This window comes from Ochlerotatus camptorhynchus, unplaced genomic scaffold (assembly GCF_037179485.1).
Source record: "Ochlerotatus camptorhynchus isolate MF236.1 unplaced genomic scaffold, CSIRO-AGI_Acam_v1.1 ptg000067l, whole genome shotgun sequence".
Classification (NCBI taxonomy): domain Eukaryota; kingdom Metazoa; phylum Arthropoda; class Insecta; order Diptera; family Culicidae; genus Ochlerotatus; species Ochlerotatus camptorhynchus.
Genome location: NW_027040557.1, coordinates 3,221,021 through 3,233,366, shown reverse-complemented (window position 1 = coordinate 3,233,366; position 12,346 = coordinate 3,221,021). Strand labels below are relative to the sequence as shown.

At 39.8% G+C, this 12,346-nt stretch overlaps 2 protein-coding genes across 8 annotated transcripts in view; one reads left to right on the top strand and one right to left on the bottom strand.

The window, feature by feature from the left end:
• LOC135697177 (uncharacterized) overlaps nt 1–12,346 on the bottom strand; it is a 511,087-nt gene that overhangs the window by 16,770 nt on the left and 481,971 nt on the right. The gene's annotated exons all lie outside the window — the stretch shown is intronic.
• The window catches only part of LOC135697154 (nuclear factor of activated T-cells 5-like), a 225,044-nt gene that overhangs the window by 147,995 nt on the left and 64,703 nt on the right, over nt 1–12,346 (top strand). For all 7 annotated transcript variants that reach the window (XM_065216757.1, XM_065216756.1, XM_065216755.1 and 4 more), the window contains one exon: nt 5,962–6,626. In XM_065216757.1, the coding sequence (XP_065072829.1) occupies nt 5,962–6,626 (665 nt within the window). The remainder of the gene's footprint in view (nt 1–5,961; nt 6,627–12,346) is intronic.

Sequence of the window (12,346 nt, the reverse complement as noted above, 5' to 3'; positions counted from 1 at the left end):
AAGGGATGAAAGTGTCCCTTTCCAATTTATTCCAATGTAATAACTGAATTTTTTTGAGATGGAAAGGACTCCTCTTTTCCCTTTGATTTGGAAAGCAATAAATATCTTATTGATACTACTTCATGTTGTCAAGAGGCTCTCTTCAGATTCAAGAACTCATACAGATTTTCACAATAATGTTCAAGACTTCATTGAGCCTGCAGAACGTCAAGATCTGAACTCCAGAATAATTTGGAAAGCATTAAAAATCTTATTGATATTATTTCATGTTGTCAAGAGGCTCTCTGGAGCTTCACGGACTCATAAAGATATTCAGGACATTGTTCAAGCCTTCATCGAGCCTGCAGAACTTGAAGATCTTAACTCCAGAATAAGTTGTAAAGCATTAGATCTTGAATTGATACCATTCCATGATGTTTATTCCAATTCCAATGTAAAATTGAATGTTTTGAGATGGAAAGGACTCCTTTTTTGGATTTGGAAAGCAATAAAAATCTTATTGATATTATTTCATGTTGTCAAGAGCTAGCTAACTCCAGAATATTTTAGAAAGCATTAAAAATCTTATTATTATCCTTCCATGATATTAAAGCTCTCTTGAGCTTCACAGACTCATACAGATTTTCAGGACATTGCTAATGGCTTCATTGAGCCTGCAGAACTTCAAGATCTGAACTTCAGAATAGTTTGGAAAGCATTAAATATATTATTGATGCTATTTCATGTTGTCAAAAGACACTCTGGAGCTACACGGACTCATAAAGATATTCAGGACATTGTTCAAGACTTCATCGAGCCTGCAGAACTTGAAGATCTTAACTCTAGAATAATGTGTAGAGCGTTACCCGAGCATGAACGAATATCTCGATACCTTAAATTGGTATGGATGAGCCTGACATAAGAGGTAAAATACCAAAAGATAATACCAACAAAATGTTCCCACAATACCATTCCAATACCAAATTATGATAATGCAATACCAAAACAATACCACACAGGTATTTTTTTGGTATTCAAATATCAGTTTTAGTTGTTTACAAAGTGTTTTTCATGCAATTTGTTGGTATTATTCTTTGGTATTTTACCTCTTATGTCATGCTGGTCAATACCAAATTTTGGTATCAGATCAGAATTAGGTATTCATTAGTTATTTTCTCCTGCTCGGGTAGACTTCGAATTGATACCATTCCATGTTGTTCATGTTGTCAAGCTCTCTTGAGAATCAAGGACTCCTAAAGAATTTAAGGACATTGTTCAATAATTCATTGAGACTGTAGAACTTCAAGATCTTGATTCCAGAATAGTTTGGAAAGCATTAAAAATTTAATTAAAATCACTTGAGCTTCACAGACTCCTAAAGATTTTCAGGACAATGTTCAAGACTTCATTGAGCTTGCAGAACTTGAAAATCTTAACTCTAGAATAATTCAAATTGGTAGAGCATAACATATCTGATTGATACCATTCCACAATGTTCATGTTGGACACATACAAATTAGCAGGACAATGTTCAAGACTTCATTGAGCCTGCAGAACTTAGCGATCTTAACTCCAGAATAATTTGAAAAGCATTAAATACATTATTGATACTATTCCATATTGTCAAGAGACTCTCTGGAGCTTCACGGACTCATACAGATTTTCAGGACATTGCTCAAGGCTTCGTTGAGCCTGCAGAACTTAAAGATCTGAACTCCAGAAAGGTTTGGAAAGCATTAAATATCCGATTGATACCATTCCATGTTGCAGATGCTCTGATGATCTGATGAATAGGTCGGGAACGTGCTACATTGAGCCTTTAGAACATCGAGATCAAAATGTGTTCAGGATCTCAAAAACTATAAGGGACAGCCCTATGGGGTTGTACGCAATGGTGACGTAGGACTACGTGGTCTTATATAATAAATGTTATTAGTTAACTGCAGCAGGAGCTTGTGTTTTGTGTAGGAATAGGAATTTGAGCGGGTTTCTCTCTGTTTATACTCTTTAGTATGACTATGCTTATACTCTTTAGTATGATATGAATTTTAGTTGGGACATGTCCAGAAATTTAACTCTTTTGGAAAATCTTGGAGGCCCTGAAAAGGGCCAATGATAGTACAGGCTTAAAGCCTCTGGAAGATGATGATGACGTGTAGGCAACTGGATCAGCAAATTGGACCGGACAATCCCATATTCTTCGGTTCAATGATTGCGCACTCGTCTCGGCCCGTCTGCTTGGTGGACAGGGGTTGAACTGGTGTCTCCGACAGGTTGGAAAGCCGTAGCGAGGGAAATCTCACCCGTGCTACGATGAATGGGCACTCGGAAGAGTCTCGGCGCGGCTGCTGTTGGACACGGGTTAACCCGGTGGTTGGAATGGCGCAGCGAAGGATACCTCAATTTCGCTACGAGAAATGGGCACTCAGAAGAGTCTGGGCCCGGTTGCTTCAGGATTAAAAGATTGGTTGCTACCGTTTTGCTGGGTTAGTTGCTTTGTTGTCACATAGACTAGATGAGTGAAAATGAAAAATACATCAGAGATTTTCCAAAATGTCATTGAGGTTTAATGTTTACCTATGGTTACTTGATGTTTGTTGGTTGTGAAGGTGTTACGACAAATGGGCCCTTGGAAGAGTCTCGACCCGGATGCTACTGGACACGGGTGCTTCGTAGAGTGCACTTGCTTCCAAGTTGGGTTACAAGATTACAACTCTGGAGAGCATTTTGTGTGGTCGTTGGGGGCGTGTGGTTCGGAATATGGCGATGAGTGTGCAATATTTTACGCCATTGCATCCTGCTTATTCACACACGCCTGAAGATCGGAGGCGAATGCCACTTCGACTTGTTTCGTCCACTAACGATTCTCTGATGACTGTGTTGGGGAACCAGCATTTGCATGTACGTAATTGGTAGATTTGTTAGTTATTTCGGCGCTTTTGAACATTGCATGACATTTACCAGTTTTTCAATAGTTTCTTGTTGAAAATCAACAATCAAATGCATTGCTATCGATGCGTAGAAATATTTCTGATCGGTTGGAGATAAAATTATTGAAATTGGTCTGAGGGCAGCTGAGTTATTAACGTTCAAAATCTTTCATAATTTCGTTACATGTTCCATTTTCGGTTTTCACAAAATGTACCCCAATCTAGAAATCTCAGACGTAGTCCTACGTCAAAAGATGTTTAATTGTTTATTCAGGCTAATATCAAATTTGCCAGAACATATTTTGGTATGGAGATTCCCCATAGTGATTTGGTTTGTATTAATTTGCTGTATTATTGGTTGCTAGCGTTGATTTATTTAATCCACGATCTCATGTCAATTTACTTCAGGCTCCGCAAAAAATAGACCATGCCATGCCGTGTTTGCTTTACAAGGTGCGAAAGCTTATTTCGGCTGAACCAATTCCGGTTTCGAGTCATGTTAATTTGATTAGAGCCGATTGATTGGTACGCTTGTTGCAGGTGCGACTAGGGTGGGGCTTATTTTTTTTTAAATTTGTTCGGAGACATGTGGGACATGGGGAAAATCATTATTGGGATTAATTAAGTAACATATCAACAATTTAGATTGTTTCGTTGACATTTAAAGGTGTTGCTTCTATAAGTAAACAACATTTTGACCATTTGACGATATCTTCACTTGCTCTCGAGATATATGGCATAGCGATGTTTCTGCATATTGATCTATCGCAATCAGCATCCTTGCAGTGATAGATGCAGCGTGAGAGTAAATATGAGAATGAGAGAGAGGTAGAAAACGAGAGAGGGAAATAAAGGTAAACCATATTACGACATAAGATTCATAAAAATTAATCGATAACCATCGATAACATCAGCGTTAACGTCTGCAATGGTTACCTACCGTTAGCGATTAACAATTCTGCTCATGGATACTTTTCAACAATTGTTCTTTTCATCAAGTTATTAAACTTTTGTTTGTGAATTTATACATTTACCACATTGTATTGTTAATTATTCTTGTTTCGACTTATATTACCATTCTAATAAATAGGTTCTAGTTTAAATGGACTACTACGTTTTGACTACTAAATAGAAGCATATATTTTATTTGATATTGAAAGCTCAATTTTTAATATGTTACTTAATTAGTCCCGATAATCATTTTCCACATGGGAAAACATGTGAACGAGTGGTTTTTAAAATAAGCCCCACCCTAATGTGACACCTCAGGATAATATCAAACAAAGGTAAATATATGGCAGATATGTAACCAATGCTTGAATCGCGACGGTTCTGCAGAAATGCGCCGTATTGTTGTTTATACTACCCATGATCTTATCGAAAAAAAGAAGGCAGGAATTTGGACTTTAGTGTGTGTGTCATGAGTGCAAATGAGCTCGATTTAAAGCTTTACACTGAGCGGTGTGGTTTGGAGAATCCAATATTTCAACCGTTTCGTTCAAGTCTAGCCGTTCATAAGATTTTTTATAATTTCAACGGGACTGGTCGCCCCTAGAATCACCAATCGATCAGCGATCTCTTTCTTAAGCTCCGGGTTTCATCTTTAACATATTTTCAAGTCCCAACATTCAAGTTTCAAGTCATAAAGTTTTGTCTTAGTATAGAAACCGGATAAAAAAAATTTGCATTAGATGTTGATGTTTTTAAGAGGGGTAAGATGGTCATTCGGAGAAAGACGAGCAAAGTTTTGAATATGTTTATGATTCGAGAATACAATACCATATATTTACCCTTGTTTGATGTTTTCCTGAGGTTGTGACATGTTAATTTCGCTTTTAATAATCCATTTTATAATGATTTGAAAATCTAATCTTGTATGGGGCAAGACGAGTATCATCCACGTGGAAAGGTTATAAAGCAAAAAAATAATAGTTCCAAATACAACAATATTTTAACATTGATTAAGTTTGCCATTGTACTGTAACATAAAGCACAGTATACATTGAAGTTTCGAATAAAAAGTTCAAAAACATAGGTGCACATTCTACCTTTGGAAAATTTTCTGAAACTTATTTAATTTTATTCGAGTTTCGCTATGGTGGCCGTCTTGCCCCAATTTCCCCTATCTCGGTGTTGGCATTTATTACAACCACAACATTCTTACCTTTACCTTACCTTACTTTTCCTGGTTCAACTTTCTTACCTGAATCATAAATGACCACCACCCCTTCCCAAAACAAGTTAAACATGTATTTCGAAACTTATGGTAAGTATACTAATGTTCGACCGTTTTTCCCAATAATGAGACATTGTTATTCACTCGAAACAAAACTCACATTTTTTCGCTAAATCTGATTGTACAGGAAGATTCATGATTTAAATTCCAGTTTGGTCACGAGTTCAGATCTCATCCCCGGACAAGTCATGAATGGCTCAAAAGTGACTATAATAAGCCTTCTATGCGCTCATTCAGTCGAAAAATGTTGCCAACCAAAAAGTATTCATGGGGAGTTTCCAACGACCCTTCCCACACACGAATCCGCTTCTTTGACTTTCTCCAAAATGTTCACCCCCATGGAAGTATCTACCAAACTTCGTTGGCGTTCAGCTTGTGCATGGGCATTTTGAAAGTGATAGGCTGTATAGTGCCATGTATCAAAACAATGTACAAAATATGAGCCGTTTACCGGTACTGTCAGCTTGCCTCCAACACTGACGAAGACAACAGTTATTTTTTCCAGGAAAACCTCCGCATTCATTATTTCAGGAGCATATCGAATGATCTATATTTATGGGCGAATGTGAATTAGCTGCTTTTCAATATTTACTCTGCTAATCTGGTACAGCTTGTTGTGTAAATTTGCTATCGCTTAGTGCTTTTGCTTGTGCGCCATCGCCTAAATCACCGCCTACTATAGACATATTGTATAGCTTTGTTAAAATAACAATCAGTTTTCTATCAACTTTAGACCTATCAAAGCAACCCTTCAAAACGCATTCACTAAACCAATCTTCTCTTCTCTCATTCTATCTTCCGCTTTCCTCTCCACAGAGTGATGTCCTCGTCACTAACGCGTCCCCTCTCCGGTCGGCTCCCGGGCAAGAGGCCACCGTTACTCCAGTCTGCCCTCACCGGCGGTGGTAATGCCTCCGCGACCTTCACCAGCAATTCGTCCGATGTGATCACCACCATGCAGTCGCAGCTGCCCTGCTCGACACGTAACGGCCGAGTACAGCTACAGATTCTGACCCAACCGGAACAGCAGCACCGCGCTCGCTACCAAACGGAAGGATCACGCGGTGCCGTCAAGGACCGCGGTGGCAACGGATTCCCAGCGGTCCGTCTGGTCGGCTATAATAAACCGGCCCTACTGCAGGTGTTCATCGGAACCGACATGGGCCGGGTGCTGCCGCACATGTTCTACCAGGCGTGCAAGGTCTCCGGCAAGAATTCGACGCCATGCGTCGAACGCAAGCTCGAGGGTACTATGGTCATCGAGGTGGACATGAAGCCGGAAAATGAGATGACAGTAACGTGCGACTGCGTTGGCATTCTGAAGGAACGTAACGTCGACGTGGAACATCGATTTCCGGACCAAAGTGGACCACGGGCCAAAAAGAAGTCCACCCGCTGCCGAATGGTGTTTCGAACGACCGTTACGAACGAAGACGGGTCGATCGAAATGCTACAGGTGTGCTCCCAGCAGATTGTTTGCAGTAAGTATTAAATTGGTGCTAATTGGTGGGTTGGTATTTTTTTTCTCGCTACTTAGCGGTCGGAATTTCCTTTGATTCCTGCAAGAATGTGCTAATATGGATGAACTGCTTGGTCTGTGTTCGGGTAATTCTTCGATCATGGTCAACTGGGTTCTTTAGGGGTATTGAGTTGATTGCATATTCGTAATCTGCGTGTCAAATGGAACTGAAATACTAAATTTCACCAATTTTGAAACTTTTTTAAATAAGCACGATTATATTAGTAAAAATTACCATCTTAGTGCCCCTCGGTGGAACTATTTATAGGAGCGTGCTGTTAGTCTAACAGTGAAGTTATTATTTAGCATTAGATCTTGATTTGAAAATCGATATGAAAGTCTATGGGTTCGAAAAAAACATAGTCGTGCTCCGAAAAAGAAACTCTTTTAGATAATGTATAAAAATCGATCAATTTTTCAAAATTAAAGAACCAAATTCCATGTGGAAGTACAACTCTTTGCTTTTCACCTGACATCAGTGGAATTTTATTTAATAGTGGAATTTTAAAATGCAAACGATGGAATTGCAAACAAGTGTTTTATGTGTGATGTGGACAGGCACTGAATAAATGTCTGCTTCGAGAAAACAAAATACTCAACATCCGAAGAGTAACGAAGGCACGGAGAAAGGTGAACAAACAGTTCAATTTCGAAAACACCTTCGGACTCAAGGACGCCAGATTTGATTTGAAGTCAAAGTTTTGATTTTGAAGATTTTTTTCTAAGCAGACATTTTGAAGACATTTCACGTTTTGAACTTTACTGACATTTTCGGTTAGCTGTAGATGTTATGAATACTTCTTGATCAACGTGCCATTTTGGGAGAATATCTGAGAGATGACATCTAAATTTAAGAACAGTTGAAGATCTTCACAATAATACTTGATCAACCTGAAGCATTGAAAAAAACCAGAGGATCCGCTGGAGACACTTCCTGGTCAACCTGCTGCCTTAGGAGAATATCTGAGCAACGTCATTTGAATTTTTGAAATTTTTAAGATCTTCAGAATGAACTTCATCAGTTGAATAGTTAAAGATCTTAAGATCTTCATTAGGGCGCTCCATTAAAAAAAAAAAAAAATAACTGCCGTCGAGTTATTGACAAAACTGAAAGTCGATAATTTTTTTTTTTTTTTCTTTATTGAAGAGATTATTAGCCATAGGCTAGTTCATCTCTTAAAAAGTCGATAAAGAGACTCGATCAAAATCACTTGCACGGCTTCGCAGTTTGGTTACAAGATTACAACTCTGAAGAGCATTTTGTGTTGTCGTTGGGGGCGTTTGGTTCTGAATATGGCGATGACTGTGCAAAATGTTACGCAATTGCATCTTCCCTATTCGCACATCCGAAGATTGGAGGCGAATGCCACTTTGACTTTTTTCGTCCACTAACGACTCTCTGATGACTGTGTTGGGGAAGCAGCAATGCTACATCGACATGTTTCGTCTAGAAACGATTCTCTGATGACTGTGTTGGGGAAGCAGCATGTACGTAATTAGCGGATTTGTTAGTTTTTTGAACAATGCTTGACATTTACCCCCTTTTCAATAGTTTTTTTGCTGAAAATAACTCTACCCTATTTTGTCATTTATTTTCGCATTTCTACCTTTCTTGATATGCTGTAAAACTGATCGTAACTACAATGGATTTTTTCGTCATTGTCATAACAACAACAAGTTAAAAAATTTCAACATTTGGACAGCTAGAGCGATATAAGTGATTTTTGAAATTCTTCCATAGTAATTTACATACAAATTTCAAATCATTTGCGCGACCTCTAAACGAACTGGAGGGTGGCTTAACGCAAATTCATAACTTTTTGACGTAGGACTACGTTTGTGATTTCTTTATGGGGGTACACTTTGTGAAAAACGAAAATGGAACATGTAACGAAATTATGAAAGATTTTGAACGTTAATAACTCAGCTGCCCCTGGACCAATTTCAATCAAAATTTATCACCAATCGATCAGAAATATTTCTACACATCTGTTAAAATTAAGATTTTATCATTTTTCAAAATGTGCAACTGTTGCTATGATAAATAAAATTATCACCGATTGCCTGTGAAAAGCAATTTCCCTAACACGGATTTCAAAGTTGAATTCCATCCGGTCTCACCAAACGGTGTTTATTCAATCACCGCATGGTTAGGGCTAGTGTTCTCCAGTACACAACGAAAGGCTGCCTGCAAGCACCGAGCTGCAGCCCACATGACCAATCATAGAAGGAGGAAGAAGCCGCACTGCTATTGATCGGAATCAGTAGCTCTTCGTGAGTCGCTGCAGGCCATCTATGTCAAGCGCGTCATACTAAAGAGTATAAACAGAGAGAATGAACCGTTTTGGATCATGCAATCCGTAATTAGCTGCTCGGGGTCCGAGATGCAGGAAACCCCTCGATCGTAGCACTCGTTCATGTAGGGGAATTTACGTATTCTCGTCAATCTAAGCAGCGTCCGCACTTCTATTAGCATTTTCTCAGCGTCACGCACATATATGACGTGTCTGTTTGTTTACATTCATCTGCTGTTTGCTTCTCTATCCATTCCAATCGACAGAATTTTTCAAAACGTTTTGAAAGCGTTTTTACAACCCTCCAAACTTCTCAGGTGAGTGTGACTATTGTCGGCAGCCTCTTTTTCTTCGGCAACGTTCCCATTAGAACTGCGTGTTAACCAGCTGTTCTATTATCGGCAACTCGAAATCGACCTCATTTTGTAGTGCGTATGCTTCATTTGAAGAAAAATGTGGCATTACTGGATTGCTCGATCGTACAAATATAATCAGATTGAAGCTGACAGGCTAAACAATCGTTTGGATACATTCAGGGAAGTGGGTTGATGGGAAAATATAGTGAAATTAACGTTTAAATTTTGGTTGCCGAAAACAGTCAATGGGTGCCGAAGCCAACATTTACCCTACATGGATTTCGAATTCAGCCAAAATCCCGGAAGAGTCGATTTCGCTACGTTGAAGAGTTTCCATACCCAGGAGTTGGCAACGATCTTCGTGGGGTGGAAGGTGGTGAACAGACTCGATCCTCGCTATCCAAACTGTGGCATACGGATACCATACTACTACACCAAATTCTAAGAGATCGCACTAGAGGACAATATAGAGCTGTCAGACAGGTAGGATCCCGAATCAGAGATCTTAAAGATGAATCCGAGTTGCATGTTAGCGTTGGTTATGATATCCGTGTAATGTAGCTTAAATGTCAATGCAGAATCTAGTGTAATTCCTAGATCACGAACGTTGATCAGGTGCTGCAACCGCAAGCATCGTCTGCATAGAATGACCGGCAGCCAGTTGGAAGTATCAAACCAATTTCGGTAATGAATATCGAGAATAGCAGCGGTCCCAAATTGCTGCCTCGAGGATCGCCTGAGCTGTTTGAAAAATATTCCGATTGATATAGAGCCGATTTTCACAAAAAGCTCTCGATTGGTAAGATACGATTCAAACCAACGAGTGAGTCCTTGAGAGACACCTAGCTTCTCGAGTTTGGCAAGTAGAATGGCATGATCAACCCGGTCGAAAGCAGCCTTTAGATCCATATATACAACGTCCACCTGTGCACCTGCCTCCATATTCCGTAGTCATAGGGAAATGAAAGGAGCGAGGTTTGTTGAGACCGAACGAGGGTGAAAACCTTGTTGGTCAGGAGAAATGTAGTTTCTACAGCTGGCGTCGTTGATGATTATCTTGAATACTTTCGAGCAGACACAAAGTGAAGTAATTCCTTACCCTTTCCCATGTTTTCTAAATTTCGTGGAAGGACCCTAAACTACTCTGTGCTCCGTTTGAACATATCTAAAAATATCACCATGAGGTTCTTTTGAATATATCCAAAGAGCTTTCGTGAGATTCGTAAGTTACTCTGAAGTTTTCAAAAAACCACTCTGACGTGTTTCCTGAACCTTTCTGTGATTCTCCAAACTACACTGAAGTTCCCTGTTGCTGCTCTGAATTTCACTGAATTTTTCTGAAGTCAATTTATCTTCTCTGCATTTCAAGAAATTTCTCTTCAATTTCCAAGACTTCTCTTGAGTTCACTAAAATCCTCTGAAGTTATCTGATCTTCTGAGAAGATTAGAGTGCTAATGAATTGGAAACGCTCTGAAACCTGGACAAATTCTGAATGGATCAGCGATCTTCCGAACTGGTAAAGTTGGTTAGTTGATGTTTAGTTAGCGAACTGAAAATGTCAAATACGTTCTGCAAACTATAGAAAAGTTGATGACACGAAATTAAATATAAAACCAGATTACAGAAGAAGTCATCTCGTTTGATTTTAGTAACCTAGCACTGGAAACCAGATGAAGATGAGTTGTACAAACTAAATTATTGTCATATGGACTGAAACCAAGTAGTATTGCAAGTTTTATCAAGGTTTTACAGCATTCGATGAGTCCAAATCATGGCCAATAAGGCAGCCATAAAACCAAAATTGCTATTTGGGAAATTGGTTTTCCCAAATGTGGAAATAATCGACCACCAACTGCTCAAGATAGATTAAAATTAGTGAAAAATAGATTGAGGGATGCTAAAGGGTGATACGGTCAAAATTTGGTCAAGGGAAAACGCGTGTAAATCGGTGAAATCGTTTATTTAAAAAATCAAATTAAATTTCTTTTTCAAGTTCAATTAGTATAAAATTCAGGAAAAATATTCAGTTAGGCTTCCGCTTTTCCAAATCCGAATTGCCGGGCCTTACGCTTGACCCCTGCCATCAGATTTTGTACAGCCACCTTGTCCACCTTCTTCGCCGCAGAAAGCCAGTTTGCCTTGAACTGCTGCTCGCCCTTAGCAGTTTTTTTGGTCTTCTTTAGGTTCCGCTTGACAATAGCCCAGTATTTCTCAATTGGGCGGAGCTCTGGCGTGTTGGGAGGGTTCTTGTCCTTGGGAACCACCTGCACGTTGTTGGCGGCGTACCACTCCATGGCCTTTTTACCGTAATGGCAAGATGCCAAATCCGGCCAAAACAGTACGGAACAACCGTGTTTCTTCAGGAAAGGCAGCAGACGTTTATTCAAACACTCTTTCACGTAAATTTCTTGGTTGACAGTCCCGGAAGCTATGAAAATGCTGCTTTTCAAACCACAGGTACAGATGACTTGCCAAACCAGATATTTCTTTGCGAACTTTGACAGTTTCATGTGCTTGAAAACATCTGCTACCTTTCCCCTTCCTTTTGCCGTATAAAACTCCTGTCCCGGAAGCTGCTTGTAGTCGGCTTTGACGTAGGTTTCGTCGTCCATTACCACGCAGTCAAACTTCGTCAGCATCGTCGTGTACAGCCTCCGGGATCGCGCTTTGGCCGTCGTATTTTGTTTATCATCGCGATTTGGAGTCACTACCTTCTTGTAAGTCGATAGTCCGGCTCGTTTTTTGGCTCGATGCACGGTTGTAGACGATACACCCAGCTTATTTGCGGCATCTCGGAGAGAGAGGTTAGGGTTTCGCTTGAAACTACCGGCAACTCTCTGTCGTCTCAGCGGCTTCCGGTTTTCGATTTCCCCCCGATCCAGACTTCCTGGCTGTCGACAAACGTTCCCCAAATACTTTAATTACATTTGTAACGGTTGATTTGGCAACTTTTAGCGATTTTGCCAACTTTGCGTGCGAGTAGCTCGGATTTTCGCGATGCGCGAGCAAAATTTTGATACGCTGCTCTTCT